Source organism: Vombatus ursinus, unplaced genomic scaffold, assembly GCF_900497805.2.
Source record: "Vombatus ursinus unplaced genomic scaffold, bare-nosed wombat genome assembly UNPS02014884.1, whole genome shotgun sequence".
NCBI lineage: Eukaryota > Metazoa > Chordata > Mammalia > Diprotodontia > Vombatidae > Vombatus > Vombatus ursinus.
The window spans coordinates 4,677,626-4,698,018 of NW_020954662.1; the positions used below are offsets into that span (position 1 = coordinate 4,677,626).

The 20,393-nt window shown below is 42.3% G+C and overlaps 1 protein-coding gene across 1 annotated transcript in view; it reads left to right on the forward strand.

Moving 5' to 3' along the window:
• The window catches only part of LOC114028472 (F-actin-capping protein subunit beta), a 165,400-nt gene that overhangs the window by 110,263 nt on the left and 34,744 nt on the right, over positions 1-20,393 (forward strand). Inside the window, exon 4 of the mRNA XM_027842706.1 lies at positions 10,918-11,031. Within this exon, the coding sequence (XP_027698507.1) occupies positions 10,918-11,031 (114 nt within the window). The remainder of the gene's footprint in view (positions 1-10,917; positions 11,032-20,393) is intronic.

Below are 20,393 nucleotides of genomic sequence, written 5' to 3' on the forward strand. Positions count from 1 at the left end.
GGAATAGCCAGATAGAACCGTTAATTTTTTTTAAAAATTATTTGGTTTTGGTTTTTTTTTTTTTTTGATACATTTTAAGTTCCAAACTGTCTCCCTTCCTACCCCATATTAGAGAAGGCCACTTCTGGACACAGATTTATCAGTTCTTTCTCTGGAGATGGATAGCATCTTCCTTTATAGGTCCTTTGTAGTTGATATGAGTATTTATACTACTCAGAATGACGTAGTTGTTCCCAGTTGTTCTTTGAACAATGTTGCTGTTACTATATATACAACGTTCTCTTGGTTCTGCTCATTTTACTCTTCATTAGTTCATATAAATCTTTCCATGTTTTTCTAAAATCAACTAGCTCATCACTTCTTTCAGCACAATAGTATCCATTACAATCATATACCATAACTTGTTTAGCATTTCCTCAATTCTCCAAATGATAGGCATGAACCATTGACTTTTAATAGTAAAAAAACTTTAGAGGTTAATCTAACAGTCAGAAGAATCTAGTGTTGTCACTTATTTTTGCTATATGATTGTAAAGACCTTTCTCTTTCCTAGCTTTCAGTTTCTTCATCTATCAAAAGATAAGGATTAAAAGATTCATTTGGAAGAACAAAAGGTCCAGAATATCAAGGGAACTAATGAAAAGAAATGCAGGGGGAGGTGGCCTAGCCATTCCAGATCTTAAATTGTATTATAAAGCAGCAATCATCAAAACTACTTGATACTGGCTAAGAAATAGAGTGGTGAATCAGTGGAATAGGTTAGGTATACAAGAGACAGTAGACAGTGACAATAGTAATCTACTATTTGATAAACCCAAAGACCCCAGCTTCTGGGATAAGAACTCACTATTTGACAAGAACTGCTGTGAAAACTGGAAAAGAGTATGGCAGAAACTAGGCATAGACCAAAATCTTACATCATATACCAAAATAAAGTCAAAGTGAATTCATGATTTAGATATAAAGGCTGAAACTATAAGCAAACTGGGAGAGCAAGGAATTGTTCACCTGTCAGATTGATGGAAAACAGAAGAATTTATGACCAAACAGGAGATAGAGAACATTATGAAATGCAAAATGGGTAATTTTGATTATACTAAATTGAAAAGTTTTTGTGCAAACAAAGCGAATGCAACCAAGATTAGGAGGGAAGCAGAAAACTGGGAAAGAATTTTTACAACCAATATCTCTGATAAAGGCCTCATTTCTAAAATATATAGAGAACTAAGTCAAATTTATAAGAATACAAATCATTCCCCTATTGATAAAAGGTGAAAGGATATGAATAGGCAGTTCTCAGATGAAGAAATTAAAGCCATCTATAGTCATGTGAAAAAATGCTCTAAATCACTATTGATTAGAGAAATGCAAAGCAAAACACCTCTGAGGTACTACATCGCACCTATCAGATTGGCCAACATGACAAAACAGGAAAATGATAAATAATGGAGAAGATGTGGGAAAATTGGAACACTAATGCATTGTTGGTGGAGTTGTGAACTGATCCAACCATTTTGGAGAGCAATTTGGAACTATGCCCAAAGGGCTATAAAAATGTGCATAGCCTTTGACCCAGCAATGGCTCTTCTAGGGCTGTATTCCAAAGAGATGATAAAATTGGGAAAAGGACCCACATGTACAAAAATATTTATAGCAGCTCTTTGTGTTATGGCAAAGAATTGGAAATTGAGGGGATGCCCATCAATTGGGGAATAGCTGAACAAGTTGTGGTATATGAATGTAATGGAATACTGTTGTGCTATAAGAAATGATGAGCAGGCTGACTTCAGAAAAACCTGGAAAGACTTGTATGGTCTGATGCTGAGTGAAGTGAGCAGAACCAGGAGAACCTTGCACACAGTAACAGCCACGTTGTGCGATGACTAACGTTGATAGACTTAGCCCTTCTCAGCAATGGTAAGGATCTAAGATATCTCTAAAAGTCTCATGATGAAAAATACTATCCACATCCAAAGAAGGAACTATGGAGTTTGAATGCAGATCAAAGCATACTATTTGCTCTTTTTTTTTTTTTTTTTTACTTCTGTTTTGTTTTGTTTTCTCTTTCTTGTGGTTCCTCCTATTGGTTCTAATTCTTCCTTACAACATGACTAACGTGAAAATATGTTTAACAGGAATGCGTATGTAGAGTCTATATCAGATTGCACATCGTCTTGGGGAGAGAGGGGGAGAAATATTTAAAACTCTAAGGCATATGGAAGTAATTGTTGAAAACTAAAAATACATTAATAAGAAAATAAAATAAAAATGAAAAAAAAAAATAAGGGTTGAACTAGATGCTGAGCCCCTCCCAAGTCTATGACTTTCTGTCATTCTGTGTTCTAAGGGCCTTCCCAGGTCTGACATCCTATGTTCTAAGGGCCCTCCCAGCTCTGACTTTCCGTGTTCTAAGTACCCTTCCAGCCCTGACATTCTCTGATCTGAGTGACCTCCCAGCTCTGACAGTCTTTGTGAAAAACCATCCATCCTAGCTCTGGGAGCTTTCTGAGAATCCCCTTGAAAGGGCAGCACTATGGACCCTTCAGATCCATCTATGTTTTTTCATGCCCTCTCACCTCAAGGAAGAGACCACGGGAGTTGAGCCCAAGTGGTACAGGTTGGGGTTTTTTCCAGCTCCTTAGTGTCTCAAGCTAAAAAGCAGAACTCTGGTCACTCACTGTACCTGTTCAGCCCTTTCAGCATCAGCCTTTTTCTTGAAAGACTTCCCTCTTTTTTTTTTTTTTAAAGCATGAGAATTCTAGCCTGATGTAAGATAGCTTTGGACACTAGAATCCTCTGGTGGGACCATTACCGTTTACAGAAACAAGGTCACACCTTCCCTGCTGAGTTGAAGCAGCTGTCCTTATGTACAGTGTCAGAATTTCTAGAGCCACAGGGGATAATCCAGCAGTACCCCTTTATTTTTTTTTATTTTTGATGTTTTAATTAGTTTTGCATTCTGTTTTTGTAAATGTTCCTAATTAAAAGTTTAATGATGTGGCCAAGATGGTAGAGTAAAGGAAGCATTGCAGCTGAACTTTCCCAGCATTCTCCTCCAAACAGCTTTAAAATGATATGTCAGATCGAATTCTGGAGCAGCATAGCCAATAAAAGTTCAAAGTGGGACATTTTCCAGCCTCAGACAATTTAGGAAGTAAGAAAGAGAAGTCTGTGACACTGGGGTGGGAGCTGACCAGGAGTCCAGCATGGCAGCAACATCAGTTGGTCTGAGAGGCAGCAGCAGCAGAAGCAATAGTTCTAGGAGCTCCCGTTGCCCAAGGTAAGAGGACTGAACAAGTGGTCAGTAAGAGATTACAGAGAACTCCTATGTGGGCACTAGGTACATCACCAGCCTCCACTTGGTAACTCCATTGCCCATTACCCTATTCCACATCACAGTTTCAGGGCAGAGAGAGAACAAAGGTGCTAGTTCCTAGTAGCACTTCTAGGGTGAAGAGGAGCATTTGCAGAAACAAGGAAGCTTGGGCCCTGGTCACAGTTCCAGGGCAGAGAGAAGTAGGGGCCCTAATTGCTTGTAGCAGTTTCAGGTGAGGAACTGAGAGTGAGGAGCAGTAGCCCTTGCAGTTGCCAGGGATCAAGGGCCCTTCTTGGATAAGGACAAGAACACAGATCAAGAAAGCAATGACCACACCTCTCCCCAAATCACAGCACTTTGGAAGTACCAAAAACTTAGAGACCCCCAGAATTATTTGGGAAAACAGCAGGGTGAAAAAGACTGAAGCTTCAAATATTAATTGCCTCCTCTTAGGTGAGCAGAACCCAACTCTAAGATGAAGTATAAACTCAATAAATGGATGGGGAAAATGAGCAAACAACAAAAAGAATCTGACCATAAAAACCCACTGGTAACAGGTAAGCTCAAGACACAAACTCAAAAGAAGTCAGTGATGTGAAAATATCTACAAGCAAAGCCTCAAAGAAAAGTGCAGATTGGACATAAGCCCAACAAGAATTCCTTGAAAGGTGAAAGAAAGAGTTTGGGGTTGTTTTTTTTTTAAATTATTTTAAAAATCAAATAAAAGCAGTAGAGCAAAATTGGGAAAAGAAATGAGAGCAGTATAAGAAAATTATGAAAATAGAATTTAAACGCTTGGTAAAAGAAGCACAAAAATACTGAAGAAAATAACTCCTTAAAAATAGAATTGGCTAAATGGAAAAAAAGGTATAAAACCTCATTGAAAAAAATAATTCCTTAAAAATTAGAATCAGCCATATGGAAGGTACATCAAGAAACAATAAAACAAAGCCAAAATAATTTTTTTTAAAAAGGAAGAAAATGTGAAATATCTCATCAGAACAAAAATTGATGTGGAAAATAGTTCAAGGAGAGATAACTTAGGAATTATTTGGACTATCTGAAAGACATGATTAAAAAAAAAAAGATCCTAGTCACCATAGTTCAAGAAATTATAAAGGAAACTTCCCAGTTGTTTTAGAACCAGAGGGCAAAACAGATCTCCTAAAAGAGATTTCAAAATAAAAACTCCCATGAATAGTATAGCCAATTTCCAGAGCTACCTGGTCAAGGAGAAAATATTGAAAGCAGCCATAAAGAAACCGTTCAGATATCAAACAACCACAGTCAGGATCGCTCAAGATTTAGCGGCCACAATTACAAAGGAATGGAGATCTTGGAATATACATTCCAGAAGGCAAAAGAACTAAGATTATAACCAAGAAAAACCTACCAAGAAAAACTTGAGTATAATCTTTCAGGGGGAAAAATAGATAGTTAATGAAATAGGGGACTTTCAAGCATTTCTGATGAAAAGACCAGAACTGAATAGAAAATTTGACTGTCAAACACAAGACTCAAGAACAGCATATAAAAATGAAAGAGAAATCATAAGGGATTTAATAAATTTAAACAGTTTACATTCCTGTATGGGAAGATGACACATACAACTCCTAAGAATTTTATAATTATTAGGTAAGTTAGAATATGTCTACAAAGACAGAGGGCATGAATATGAGTTGATTATAGTGGGATGATCTTTAAAAGAGAATGGAAGGGTGAAAAAAAAGGGATGCACTGGCAGAAGAGCACCCCTTTATTTTTATAATTTGAAACTGAATCCCTGAGTGGAAAATTAATTACCCAAGGTCATACATCTTATAAGTGTCAAGGCTGAAGTTTAAACCCTCTGGTTTGAGGACTCTTTCCCCCTTTTACAATGTTTATATTCTTGTATTATGACAGGGATACCTGGGTGCTCTCAGCTCTTTATGGGGTTAACATGGCAAGGCAGAGAACATTTGTCTTTTTATTTTTCCCCAACCCCCAATATTAGCAGTTAGAACTATCCAGAAATAGGAGTTGCCTTAGAGGAATATTGCGAGCTCATCATTACTTAAAGACATGAGATTATAGATACCGACATAAAAAGGACCCTTTGATATTATTTAATCCATTGTGCTCCTTTGATATTTGATGAAATTGAGCCCCAGAGACATAGGCTGCCACGCTTCCAGTCACATTGCTGATAAGTGACACGGCTAGACCTTGAACCCCTGTCTTCTGATCCCAAATCTAGTGACCCTGCCTCTGCCAGTAGGCTAGCTGGCCACTCAGAGTTGGCAGAGAGAAAAGAGGTGCCTTGGCAGGGTGGGGGGAGGATGTTGGCCACCTTCACATTTTTACTCCAGTGGGGTGCCTGTAGGCTGGTGAGATGACCCTCGAGGTCCCTACTAGCTCTGAGATTCTCTGATTTTTTGATTAAAGATGTCAAGGCCTTTTGACTTTCTCCACACATTTCCATCCTTACTGTATTTGATAGTTTGCTTAAATGGAATCCTTATGGGATGGCTGTTGCCAGCAACACTGTGTGAGACCTGTTAGTTGAAACAAAAAGCATTCTCGAGGAGGGAAATGAAAAGCCTGACTTTTGAAATCTAAGAGCTCTTGTCCATCTGTCTTGTTTCAAACAGCCTCCATTTAAGCTCTTAAATGTGTGCAGAGTGCCCCTTCCACTAAAAATATTTGGGGTAGTGTTAAGATTTTTTTTCCCAAGCTCCAATTATGCCTGGCTCCAGGAATAGAGGCTTGAAATGTCCTGGTCTCTGAGCCAGGAGAAATGTAAGTTACAGGTTTCTTAAAAATTCCAGGCTCACTGTCTGCAAAAGAGATTGGATCATCTCTGTCTGATCAAACCTTCTTTAAACAAAACCCATTTGGGATCCTCACCGTTTTCCTGCCTGCCTCAGGAATCAGAAGAGAGCACAGGAGTGTAGTGGATAGAACGCTGCTGGAAATTTGGAGGACCAACCCAGGCTGTGGCCTTGCCTTTTTTCTTTGTGTTGTACTATAAGGGAGTAATTTCCCTTCTTGAGTCTTTAATATCTCCTCTATAAAATAGAGGCAGCCAGATGGCTCAGTGGCTAGAGCACTGGGCCTGGAGTCAGGAAATCCTGAGTTCCGATCTAGTGGGTGTGACCCTGACCAAGTCACTTAACCTCTGTCTCCCTTAGTTTCCCTCTGAAAAATGGAGATAATAATAGCACCTACCTAGATATGAAGAAAATGTTTGTGTGTCTGCCTAGAATAACGTCCACAAAGGATGTATCTGGAAGAGCAGCAAATGGCATCTCAGACCTGCCTTTAGTGAGGGAAAATGGCTTGGGTTCAGGCACAGACACAGAGCTTTCAGCCCCCTGAGAACCTTCTAGTCCTGTCCTCTCATTTTAGGCAAGCAGCCTGATCTAGTGTGGAGTGCTGGGTCTGGAGTCATCAGACATTAGGTGTGTGATCCTGGACAAATCACCTGACTTTTATCTGTCTCAGTTTCCTCATCTGTAAAATGGACATCATAATATAGTACCCACTTTCAAGGCCTGTTATGGAGCTCACATGAGATATTTGTAAAGCACTTTGCAAGCCTTAAAGTCCTACATAAATAGTCACTGTTGTTTTGTGGAGTAAGAGGCTCAGAGAAGTCTGTCACACAATGCTCATTCTTTTCAGAGATGGGCTGTGCTTTCTGCATACACCCCACCATCCCACCTTTGCTTGCCTGTACTCAGGTAGTTGTTGGGACAACCTCACCTGCTGCTGTTTCTCTTCTGAAATTTGGGGAAAGGAGATGATCTTTGTTTGGTTTGGTGTTTAAATGTTTGTTTTAAATATCACTCAACAGGGGAAACATTTGCCATCTCTATCTCCAGGTTCATTACAAGAGTGACTAACTTAGAATTCCAGGATGTCTCCTGAGGGCTTCCAGTGGGACAAAAAGATTGTCTCTTCATTTCCTACTTTTCTCCACCTCAACCCCCACTGTGAACATTTGCCTTTGGTGCTTTTTAGAATTAATTGCACTCATATGTAGATTTGCTCTGCTCCCTATTCCCTACCCCATTCTGTCTTCTTGCTAATATTTGGGCTGGTAGAGTACAGAATGGTTTCTACAATAAATTCCTATTTCTGTAATACTTTAAGTCTTTTAAAGCAATTTCTTCACAACCCCTGGTGGAGGGTGGGATGTGTAAAGTATTATCATTCCACTTGACAGGTGAGGAAATGGACTCCCAAAGGTGAGGCTCACCCAGCTAGTAAGTGTCCAAGCTGGAGCTCACCCTCAGGTCTTCTGTTCTCAAGGGTTTCGTTTTTCCACTTCCACTATGCTGCCTTCTCTTTTCAGTGCTTCCCCCTTTCACCTGTTCATCAATTTCCAATCTATATTTTAGAGTTCCCAAACTTCATCTTAGCTCTCTCACACAGAATAGGGTCAGAGATGGATTCTTCATTCCTTAAAGGGAGGAACCTTTTGTTATTTTACCTCCTCTCATGTCTAAACCCAGTGCTTGGTACATAGTAGGTGCTTAATTCAGAATTGATCTGGAGTACAATAACTTCAGATGAACACGTAGGCAGGCTAGAGGTTGTCTACATACCTGCCTTGCTTCCTCTTTGGGGGTTCCTTGTGCTGTTGTCTGTAGCTCTCTGCAGTGATTTCTTTGGTGTTCGCCCTAACCACCAAGAGGGGCGTAAAACCTACATCTGGTTAGCCAGGGGACGGTGAGGGGGGAGCCTTCTTTCTTATTCTTCTGTTTTGCTTTGATTTTTGCAAAATCTGAACCAGCATTGCGGTAAGTAGAGAAAATGATCTCCTTGTAAGTAATAGGTTCCAAAGGGCCCAGCTGCTTTTGGTCAAGCTGTGGGGGCTGCCGCCCGAAGAGCCGTGCTCTCACCTGTCTAGATGCCAAATGTGGTTACTTCTCCCCACCACCACCCCATCTTCCATTGCCAACAAATTCAGGGGAAGCTTAAAACCAACTTAGTTACCTTTATGCTTAGAATTGGCTATGAAAATGCGTTCGTTGGCTCCCAGAATATGGCGTAGCCCTTGGCTGCTGGGGAAAAGGTTCTTGTGTGTGAAGGAGCACAATGAAGATTGACAGACTCAGAGGACTGATGCTGCTGCTGCTGTTGTTCTTAACAAACAGTCCTAAAGCAGAAATCAAGGGCATCTAGAAATCCAGCAAGATGTTTGAAGAGTTGTTGTACGCAGGGGAAATAAGAGAGTTAGTGTGGGTTGCATACCATGGGAACGGTAAGATTTTGAAACCTGAGGGGAGGGTAAATGGCTCTTTTCTTGTATAGTCTCTGTACTACCCTCCCTACCCTTCTCTCCCCTCCCCCTTTATTTTTTAATACTATTCCTTTCTCTGAAAACCCAGCCCACTGAATCCCACCTGCAAGAATTAATGAGTAGGTCCTCAGCTTACAGTTCTCTTTCAAGCCTTTCTCTGTGATTAAATGTTTTCCTGATGTGGCAAAATGCATTTAAAAGGAAAAAAAATATATCCTAGCTAGTATTTGTGTTGAAGAGAAGCTGGTTCTCATTACTTAACAGATTTTATATGCCTGGCATTCAGAGGGCTGGGAGCCCTTGGGATGGCCAGGAGAAGCAGCCTCTGTTCATCTGTGATTATGCTGGTACATTTTCATCCCTCAACCTTTATGTGAACCAGAGATCCCTCTCTGCCGCAGTAAATAGCTCATGCATTGCTCTGGCCAAAGAAAAGTCATCCCATGATAGCCAGCCTTCTAGCCACAAGTCTTGCAGCGATCTTGTCTAGTCTTTGGACAATCCTTTTCTAGGACATACTCGGAGCCTTTCCAGCTTAGGAGCACTTTGTCATAACTTGTACTGATGGTGTAGACTTAAGAAACCCAAAGTCACCTCCGTATCATGAAGAAACATTGGAGTAGGCCTTAATGAATTAATTTTGGATGATAATGATGATTTTAATACCTCTATTAAAGTCTGCCCTGATGTCTCATTGTGGTTTGGAGATGATCTTGGGTTCTCATTCCTATGCAAGCTCCTACAGGCCTTACTACACTGAAAGGCTTGGAAAGCTGGACTATGTACCTCTTCTGAGGACCACTTGACCTGAATTTGGAGAGGTTTATCACCAACTGGGCTACTAGGGGATGGGGTTTTGGTTTTTTGGTTTGTTTTTTTTTTTAACCACAGCAACTCTCTAAGACTGCATTTAAGCATTAGACAAGATGCTGAATCTGGGGCCAGGAAGACCTGAAATCTGTTCCCACCATTTTCATGTGACTAGGTGTGTGACCCTGCACAGATCTTTTTCCCTCTCTGAATCTGTTTCCTCATCTATAAAATGAGGCTAAACCTCATGAGATGATTGTGAAGCTCAAATGAGATAATGTCAGAAGACCACTTTGTAGATACTTCCATGACTGTTGCTCATTGTTATTAGTATTCTGAAAAAATTTTAGTCTGCAGCAGGGAGGGATATCAGTGTCCCCACACTGATGAAGTTATGCATTGCTAAGGTAGTAATAGGGGGCAGGTAGGTGGCCCAGTGGTTAGAGTGCCAGGCCTGGAGTAAGGAGTACCTGAGTTCAAATCTGGCCTTGGACACTTACTAGCGGTGTGACCCTGAGCAAGTCATTTAACCCTGTTTGCCTCAGTTTCCTCATCTGTAAAATGAGCTGGAGAAGGAAATGACAAACTATTCCAGTATCTCTGCCAAGAAAACCTCAAATGGGGGTCATGAGAAGTTGGACATGACTGAAATGACTCAACAACGGTCGTAATAGAGTTGTTCAGACGCTGCCTAATCCTTTGCTTTGGGAAAGGCCAAGCTGCTTCTCCACCTAAACACCTTACCCCATCTACTCCCCACCTCGGTCATCTGACCAATTAGAATGCTTCAAAGCACATTTAAGATTATGCATGAAGGAATTTGTGTTACATTACCTTACCCTCCACAGGGATACCGTTTATGACTGAATCTCAGAGTAGAAAAGGACTTTGTAAGGTACCAGTCCTGATCCATACCTGACTAAGAACCCCTTAACAGCATGTCTGACCAGTGACTTGGCCTTCTCTTTGCTGGAACATCTGCTGGAGGAAGGGACTCTGGAAGAGGGAGGCAGGCTGTTGGTTTTGAAGGGCTCTCCTAGTTAGGAAGTCTGTCTGCACATGAGGCTGAGTGCTACCTCTCTGTTACTTGTACCCTTTGTCTCTGGTTCTTGCTGAGACCATACAAGATGAGTCCAATCCCTCTGTCACAGGACAGCCATTCAGATACTTGAATCTTTCTCTTTTCCAAATGTCCTCTTGGCTAAGTAATGTCAATCTTCAGTTCTTATAACCAGTCTTACAACTGGCCTTTTCTCTTCCATTGTCACCAAATCAAGGGGCAAACTCCATAAACAAGTGTTTCTAGTGTCTGTGTTGTGTGAATTATCTGAGAATATCCCACCAGAGGTATTTGTTGCCACGGTCCCCACAGTTATTTAACGATGAGTCATGGCATACTTCCTGGTATCGTCAGCTTTGGGCTTGGCTCTGCTGTTCCAGGGCTTTGTTTCTAGCAAAGACTGATTGATGTGAGCTTGTCCTTGTGTTGTTCTCCCTGCAGGTCACCTTGGAGCAACAGGTATGACCCTCCATTGGAAGATGGGGCCATGCCATCTGCTCGCCTGCGTAAGCTGGAGGTAGAAGCCAACAATGCCTTTGACCAGTACCGAGACCTGTGAGTTGGTTAGATCCTCCCAGAGCCGGGGCTTGGCACGTGGGTAAATCAGATATGGGAACGAGAATCCGGGCTGTCTCCTGCCAGTTTCCCTTAATCAATTTGATGTCTTTGAGACTTAATTGTAGGCATAAGAAATACCAGTATGGTAATGTAGCCAATTTAAAATAGCTCCTTGGGAGCAAGGCACTATATGCTCCTTGGGAGAAACTACCATATAAATCTAAGATTATATTAGTACTTATTCAGTTAAGCTTTGTTATGATGTCCGGGGCGGGGGTAGAGGGGGAGGACGGGGGTGTCACTGCTCTCAGACAACATGATAACTGAGACAGTATTTGAACAAGACTTGAGTAATGTGACCTCTCCCAGCCCTTAATTGGGAGAGGGATTTGACCTGTGTGCTGCATTGTATTCTTTAGGGCCCTCATAGCCATGAGCCCACAGACAAATATCTGTGTAGTGCTATATTTTCTTAGGACTATATTACCTTCCTCCCTCCCTCCCTTCCTTCCTCACTCCTTCTCTCCCTTCCTTCCTTTCTTCTTCCTTCACTCACCTCTTCCCTCCCTCTCTCCTTCCCTCCCTCCCTCTTTTTCTCCTTCTCTCATCCCTCTCCCGTAGGACCACATAACACCTGTGATATAGCAGAATGGGTAAGAACAAAAAGAACTAGGGTAAAAAGTAGTAATCTCTTATTTTCCTAAAAGTCAAACTTACAGAAAACTAAACCATCTGTCTTCTTTAGAAGTGACAGGAAAAGGACTCTTGAGTGACAAGAGCTATGTGCTTGATGTACATGTGTTTCTATGCATGGATCATATGTGTGCGTGCGTGTGTGTGTGTGTGTGTGTGTGTGTGTGTGTATAACAACAACCAATATTCCTTAATTTGGTCATCAGATCTACTCCTTGGCCTGTTGACTGATTAGACAGAGCTGCTTCTCAGTGCTTCCATTGGGCCTCAGAGGGCAGGGATACTGTTAAAGGTAGGCCTCTGAGAGCCTGCAGCTCTGTGACTTTCAAACGGAGAGACAGAATAACGATAAAAAGCAATCAGTGATAACGGATGCTTAATATACTCCCCCTGGTGGTCCTTGAGGGAATCATTGGTTTCTATTATAGCGGATGCACAGGACGGTCACAAATAATTGTGCTGTCTAATATTTGAGGGTTAGAATAATGATGCAGAGTTGTCATGACAGGGCTAAAGTGTGCTTAGCATATACTGTTAGATAAGTATTGTGTATTTTAGGCAGAGTTCTACTGAAAATAAGAATACAGTTTTGGCCTGGAAAGGGCCCTGTCCAGAAGGTGCCAGAGATTTGTGACTATCTTCTAAAGCCTGGAGGAATTTTGATCCACACTCAAGGAGACACAGCCCCGACCAATGAAATCACAGTATTGAAAAGGGACTTAAAAGAGGAGTCAGTTCAGTTATGAGAGGAAGGCAGTGTGGGTAGAGGCCTTGCCTCTGTCAGGACAGGGAGACCTGAGTTCAGATCCTGCCTCTGATATGCATTAACTATGGCATTTTTCCATACATACATAACCATGGGCAACTCACTGAACAATTCCCTATCCAAGGCAGCTCTTTCCAGCTTTAAATTGTAGATGACTTCATAAGCTTCGTCAGTGGAAGAAGTTCTCATACCAGAAGGTTCCTATAGCCATGACCCCACAAGTCTTGCCTCCAAAAACAGCATCTTCAGCTATCTGAAAAATGCCCATGTGCAGGATGGCTTGTTACTTGTTACATGACCATTTTGAATAAAAGCTATTCCTGTCCTTTGTTTTTGTTGTTCTGTAACTTCCACCACTTTATCGTCTTACACTCCATAACTTAGGAAAGGGCTTCCCAAAGAGTGGGGCTTCCTCAGTTGGATGGAGAAAATAAGTTTAAACCAAAAACTCGAGACTGAGAAGTCAAAATTCACGGCAATGCCAGGGACCTTCCTGCTTTCTTGATTTCTCAAAGCACTGACTTGTTGGTCTTGGTATTTTGGTTTTGGCTGCCTGTGCCATGTCAGGAGTTTAAGAAGAGCAGAAGCCTCTACAAATTCATCTCTGAGGATGGGGTCTGGACCCTCTGGGGAACATACTGTAGGGACACAGGGCAGTCTTCCTCAGTGCAGATTATCTTCTCTTTGGGCCAACTTTGCTTGTGTAGCTGAGTCTGCATGTAACAGATATTTTATCTTGCCGTTAGCTAGCTTTCTTGCCCAATTCATCAAACATTATTTTGTACTTATCCCACTTGGTACCTGTCCCATCCTCTGTACCAGGGCATGGATCCAGAGCAGATTGGAGACTGCTCCTAATGGATGGATGTCCATAGCACTTCAGTGCATCCCATTGCATGCTAAAGCACAGATCTAGAGCCAGGACGGACCTTGGAATCTACTTGGTCCAGCCTCCTCATTCTATCCATGAGGAAACCAAAGCCCAGGAAGAGTGAGTGACTTGCCTAAGGTCACACAGGCAATAAGCACCAGAGGTGAGATTTGAAGCCAAGTCCACTTATTCTAGAGCCAGCTCTTTTCACATGGCAAACTCAAATTTGAATGTACTTCAGGGAGACCATAAAGAAGACAAGAACAACTACAGCCCAGAGAGCAGCTTTGCCACATTGGACGGACAAGGATATTCCTTCCATTGATGCTGGACTTGAAGAGAGTCAGGTCAGGCCTTCTCATTCTGTACGGTTCCTGTCCATGCCTTCTGCAGCATTTTTCTAGAGGACCCAGCCAATGCACTGAAGGCTGGCTATCCATCCTGCCCTCTCATAATGTAACCAGTTTGCTTTTTTAGTTAGCATAATGTCCTCGATAATATATTTTTCAAAATGTAGTTTTATTCTGATGCCTTCTGTTTTTTACCCCAGAGTGTTTTTTTGTTATATCATATGTCCTCCCCATTGTTGAATCCTCCTTTGTAGGAAACTTGATGATGGTATCTTTTATCTCATTTCTCTTATGTAAGAAAGAGATGAGTCTAGCTTTGGAAAAACAAAGTGGATAAAAAATGGGGACTGCCCAGATCCTGCCATGCAATTGGATGGACAACCTACTAACTTAGGCCATCTTTGTGCGCTTATTAGTGACTGACCCACAGTGGACACTTAATAAATGCTTGTTGATTGGATAGCTGCTGTGTTTGGGCAATGAACTGGTCCCATTGAAATTAGTAGAAGGTAGAACTCAGACAGGGTCTCATTTGGAGAATTTTATAGTATATTTGGATCCCATTTGATCCCATGATGCTCCATCATACTTACACACAAACATACACTCACACACACAAACACACAAACATGCTTTTTAATGACTGTTTCTCATTGAGCTTAAATAGATGGACCCAAGCACAATCAAAGTGATGGCAGCAGGATCCTGACGATATTGCAGGAAGTCCCAGATTTCAGTTAGTCAGAGTTGGTTGTTAGCTGGGCACTGAGGAGGGACATCAGTTCTCTTTGAGTTCATCATGATATCATTCAAGTGTAATGAGTTACCATCCCCTCTGTGTATAATGTACAACCTCCAGTCCTTCGGCCCCTTCTGGACCATATACTGGCAGGTCCATTTCTTATGATCAGAGAAATAAATCTTTTTTACTAATTGGCATTTTCACCTTCAAAGCTCTCATGGATACAGTGTCACATGAGCATGTTTTGGTTTTTACCTAGTTGCTTGATAAGGGGTGAGAGGAAGTCTTAAGTGTCAATCGCTTAGGTTGAGCTGTAGAGAAAAATGGAGTCAAACCACTGAACTGGTAATGGAAAGTGTCAAAATTAGAGTTAGGGGACTTTTTAGTTCAAATCTCAGCTCAGTTGCTTACTACTTATGTGACCTTGGTCAAATCATTTCCATTCTTCTGAGTTTCAGTTTCTTTCATCTGTAAAATGAAATGTTTTGTCCTAATCCATAAGATCTCATTCAGCTCTCTAAGTGCTGTGATTCTCTGAACTTGGGAAATCCAGGTTTCTGACTACATAGTTGTTCTTAGAGTCTGGGTTGGAAATTGATTCTTTTTCTTTTGGTCCAGGGAAGTAGAAGAGCATACTCCAGATTTGGGGTCCTTAACATTTTGCTGGTCATGGACCCTTTGGGACACCCAGTGATGTCCTTCTCAGAAGAATGTTTTTTAAAATAATTGAAGGAAATGTTAAATTTCACTTACAAATTAGTAATGTTAAACAGGTAATGTTTTTCCTCATCCAAGTTCCTGGACCTCCCTCCCCTGAAATCTGTCAATAGCTCCATGTACCCCAGGTTGAGAACCCCTGCTGTGGATGAATATATTAGTGGCAGTGGGCAGGCAGAGAATTCTTTGGCAGCACTAGCTGTCTTCCTGGGAAGACTGAGCCCAATCAGGATACATGCTGATGCTCTGGAACAGGAGTCAGCAAACTGTGACCCAAATCCAGCCCAGACATTTAAAAAACAAACCAACCAGCTAACCTAGGTAGCCACTGAAGTTCAGAAGTCTTCATATTAAAGTAAAAGGGAAACGCTGGACTTGACTTTTCCCCCTGGCAGTGTTCCTATCATTGATTTTGACAAAAAAAGATTTAGTAAAAACTGCATTGTTAGTTTGTGGAGGAATCCCGTACCTTGTCACCTTTCTCATATGTGTGGCTTTTGGTGAAGCCAGCCTGTCACATGCTGACTTTTATGGCCCTCCTGGACAAGATAAGGGATTGGGAGGGCAGGGCTGAACAGAGGCTCAAGAATGCCAGCCAGGCCTCCCAGCTGTGGCTGGGAGGAGAGAGACAGAGCCAGAGACAGACTTAATTCTCCCATCTTGAGTAGAGGACAAGAATGCTGTTGTATGCAGGAAGAACTCATATCCTGGGTCAGGAGGGCTTGGAAAAATGAATAGTTTTGTCTCCTTAGGAAGGTTGTTTATCCTCGTGCAAAACAGAAGCTGGAAGAACCATGAGTAGAAGAATCATTACTTCCATTTAACTTTTTTCTAATTCTCTTATGATCCAGAATTCTTATGCCCTCTGATTATTCATAAGGTCAAGACTGAGTTTGAAGATTTACTATCCTTTCTTTGCTACCTTCTCTTTTCCTTGCCTTACAAAGGCAAGTCATTGAAAGAACATAAGGTCCAGTTATGGCTGTGCTTTAAGTGATAAGATTTAGAGGTGGAAGGAACCTGAGGGATCACTTAGTACCCTGGCACACTTTCCCCTGCAAACTGCCCCTGGTTTCCTTTCTCTCATCCCTTTTTCCTCCAATCTTCCATTCTCTTCTCTTCTTTCTCTTTCATGTCTTCCATTTCCTTTTCTTTCTTTTCTCTTATGATCTTACTTCTCCAAGACAAGGAAACTGATCTGTGATAAACTAGATCAAAGGCTTTAAAATTGGAAGGGACCTTAGAGAACAATCAAGTCAATCCCTCTCATTTTACAAATGAGATAACTGAGGCACATAGAGATTTGTGCCTTGCCCTGGGTCACTTAACTTTATATCTGAAGCAGAGTTTGAGCACACCTCATCCTGACTCCATGTCTGGTGCCCTCTCCATCAGAGCATCTAGCTGCCTCATCAAATCCAATCCCCCCTTCATTTTTAACACAAGGAAAACTCAAACCCATGGAGGTGAAAAATGCTGTAATCATCCCGGTGTAGTAAATAACAGAGCCAGCCTTTAAACTCAGGTCTTGTGGCTCCAATATTCCCAGATGTATTTAATCAAAGCAGATAATCCCTCCATTAGTGCCCTTGGAAGCTCATCTGTACCTTAGGAAAAGCCTTCTGGAGTTGCTTTGGCTGGAATAAATTCATCTACTGGTGACCAGGCCTTTAGTGATGAATGAACCTCTTCACATTACTTGAGGCTAGTTTTTGGATAGCCAGACAGCCCATCTTATTCAGGCCAGGTGTGTCCAAGCCTTTCTAGCTCTGCTCTTCATGAAAATCCATGGTCCTCTCCATGCCTGTCGCCACAATTAGGTATCCAAGGGAGTCCTCAGTGGAGCAGTAACTGCAACATTCATCTGATTTCTTTGGCAGCATGGCTGCTGAGGGTACAGAAAGTTGGTGGTGGGGAGCCTCTTTTTTTAGGCTGAGGTGGGTTAGTTGACATCTTTGTTTGATTTTGAAAAGGCCAGCCAAGCCAAGCTTCACTAAGAATGGGGGTTTTGTTTTTTTTATCTCATCCTCCAAAGTCCTAAGGAGAGGTTTGGAATAAATTTACAAGAAGAATCCTAGTATCCTTTTCCTAGTCACCTTTGGTCTAAAAACCAAATGTTGCATGTGAGAGAATTCTTTCCATCATCAGACAATGTTAGTTTTTGTAGCCTAATACACTCTGGTTTCTTGGTCATTTTTCCTCCATCAGACCCCCCCCCAACCTTTGCTGCAGTCATTGTCTCCTTATCATGCATCCTTCTGGAGACATTGTTAGACGAATGGAGAGTGATTTAGAAGTGAAACCTAACCCACCCTGTAGTCATGTGACTCTCTCCCAGAGAGCTGAAGCTGGTGGTTTCCTTGGCAGGCATCTTTTTTGCTGCAAGAAGATAGCATCACCTTCATTCCCAAGCTAACATTTTCACTGGGGAAAGCTACCATTCTCTCTTATGACTTGTTTTTTGATCCTTGATTCTCTTTCAAGAACACTTGACTCTCCAGGGAGTCAGAACGAATGATCAGTGTGTGGAATTAATAGGCTCATGTGGGCAGTCATGGGGATGGACTGAAAAGCAGGCCTTCCAGGCCTGCTTTTAGACTCATTGAACTTGAGAGATAAATTAGACTTTAGAGATGATCTATTCCTTGAGGGTCCAGCGTGCAACCCACCTGCCTCAGTGCCTTTGTATAAGTGACTGGCATGCCCTTCCTCTTTATCTCCACCTCTTGGCATGCATTGTTCCCTTTAGGGTTCAGCTTAGGTGCCAACTCTAATCTGGTGTCTTTCCTAATCCCTTGATTAGAAAAGTATGCCTTGTGTTTGATTTTTAAAAATATACATTTTGTATTTACTAATCTGGATACATGTTTTGTCTTCTTCCCCCCCCTTCCCCGCCCCGCCCCTAGTAGAATATAAGCTCCTTGAGGTGAGGGGCTGTTTCATTTCTGTCTTTGTGTCCCCAGTACCTTGCACATAAGTAGATATTTAATAAATGCCTATTGAACTGAACCAAATTTTGACCTTAAGAGGCCAGAGAAGGTGAGATGTTGATGTGAATGTTTTACTGAATTAGCTAGCACATGTGAACTATTAAACTAGCAGAGCCTTTCCACCAGCCTGCTGAGACCTCTGTGTAACCTACTAGTGCCAGGGGTTAGGTTGGCAGGCATGGATCATTTAGCAATGGAAAAAAATATCATGGGGCCACCGTCCATGTGGATTTCTGTTCTGTGACATGTTATTTTTTAAAACCTAGACATACGCTAAACTGGGCCCCTCATTTTACAGTTGGGGAAACTGAGGTCTGGAAAGGTAGAGAGATTTGACCAAGGGCATATGGCTCATGAGCAACTTGTTACCAAAGACATTCAGGAAGAGTCTCAGTGACCTCGCCTCAGGGCCATTCCAGGAATCACTGACCCCTGGGATCCCTTCCAGTTCTTCCACGCTTTGTGTCTGCCGTGGCAGAGCAGAACCGTAGCCCTGCTCTCCTGATCCCTAGTCCAGGGTTCATTGCACATTGGAGGTACCATCTTGCTTTACACATGGTTCCAGGAGGGATGGAGTCAGAAGCAAATGGCATCCCTTCTCCGACCTTTATGAAACATTCCCCAATTATGGATCAGAAATCTTGGATGTAGTGTTACAATTGCTCCTCCTCTCCCAAGCCAGAGAAAGGGCTGCAGGTTATAGGGAAGGTGATGAGGTGGGTAACAAGTACTGTTCCCTTTGAACTCCCCGGGCTGCGTTCCTATTATTATTCATCAAGTCCCCCAGTTCCATCTTCCCTTTTTAACAAAATAGTCTGCCCTTTCTTGACTGCCTATTCTGTCATCAGTAAAAGAAGAGAGGACCAAAGCATGGTAATGGTAACCATTTTTTCCCTCAAGAATAAATATTGGGGAGCTGTTGATAGCTCAACCCCTACCAGCTCTGTTTTTATATTGAAGTTGTCAGTTTGCTAAAAATTCTTAGGAGATGACAGCTAGAGTGTTGATCCTGGGAATGGTTAATATCAACTCTGGTCATCCTAAATTTCATCACTCTCATCCCCTTCTATATGAATGTTGCTTTCATTTCCCCCACCCCACCACCCCAAGTTTCCTTCCTAAGGTTTTTCCTTCCTAATTCACCTGAGCCCTTAGGTGAATGTCATTAGAAGTTAGTCCCTGGGAGAGAAGAAAGATGACTCAGGAAAGGAACACCTCATCTGTGGTTGGTCAGTGGGTTAGACTAGCATTCTTCCTCTCCAAATGCGACTCCATCTGGATTGTGAGGATGGATCACTTTGTTTTCTAAAACACTAGCCCTTACAGAGCCCAACTGTCAGAAGACCGCCTCCATTGTCCATAGAGATGATCCATTGTGTGGAAGGATTTAGACCCACACAGCTGATTTTCTGTGAGCATTTGCTTTATGAGCCCCCCTCCACTTGACCCATTGAACCCCAAGATCTGCTAGCCAGTCTTAGGTTCCCAGAGAGAACAGAAAACCTCCATTGTGGGCTTCAGGTTAGGTTCTCACAGCTGCTTCTCTTAACCCTGGTTCCGCCTGAGGCCAGATGTTCTAACTGAATGGGTTGGCATAGCTTTCTTCCAAAGATGATTACTCCCATCTGCGCCCTCTGTGCTGCGATCCGGGGCTCTTAACTCCAAGCAGATAATACCTTCAAACATGCGGTTGCAATTTATTGGCCTTATAAGTTAATTTTAGTGGGTGTGCAATTGATTGAAATCAAAGCTTAATGAAGGCCAGAGTCTGGGGGTTGGGGGAGCAGGGTGGGGAATGATATTTTGTTTTCTTCATTGCTCCAGGTCTGAGATAATCTTCAAAGGCTTTAATTAGCTTTTCTAATCAGCCCTTCTTCTCTGGAAGTGGAGGTTTGAAGAGGAAAGGCTAGACTCCCTCTGGCTGTCCTGAAACCCTGCTCCACCAAGAAGGGGCTGCAGTGTTCTGAGCTTCAGTCAGACCTTCCTCTGTTTGGTTCCAGCCCTCGTTGGGGGCCATTGTAGCACCTCGGTGGTCCCTGTTTGCCCAGGCTCCACTCTCTCTCACCACTTCCCCCACTGCTCTTTTAGTTGCATCCTGCAATCAGGTCAAAGTTGTCTGGGGGCATTCTTCATCTATATAAGGACAGAATATGGAGGCCTCAGCAGGGGCAGCCCCGCCCTTCCTTGGACGGGGAAGAATTCCGGGAAAAGATGCAGAGCTCTGTCTTCA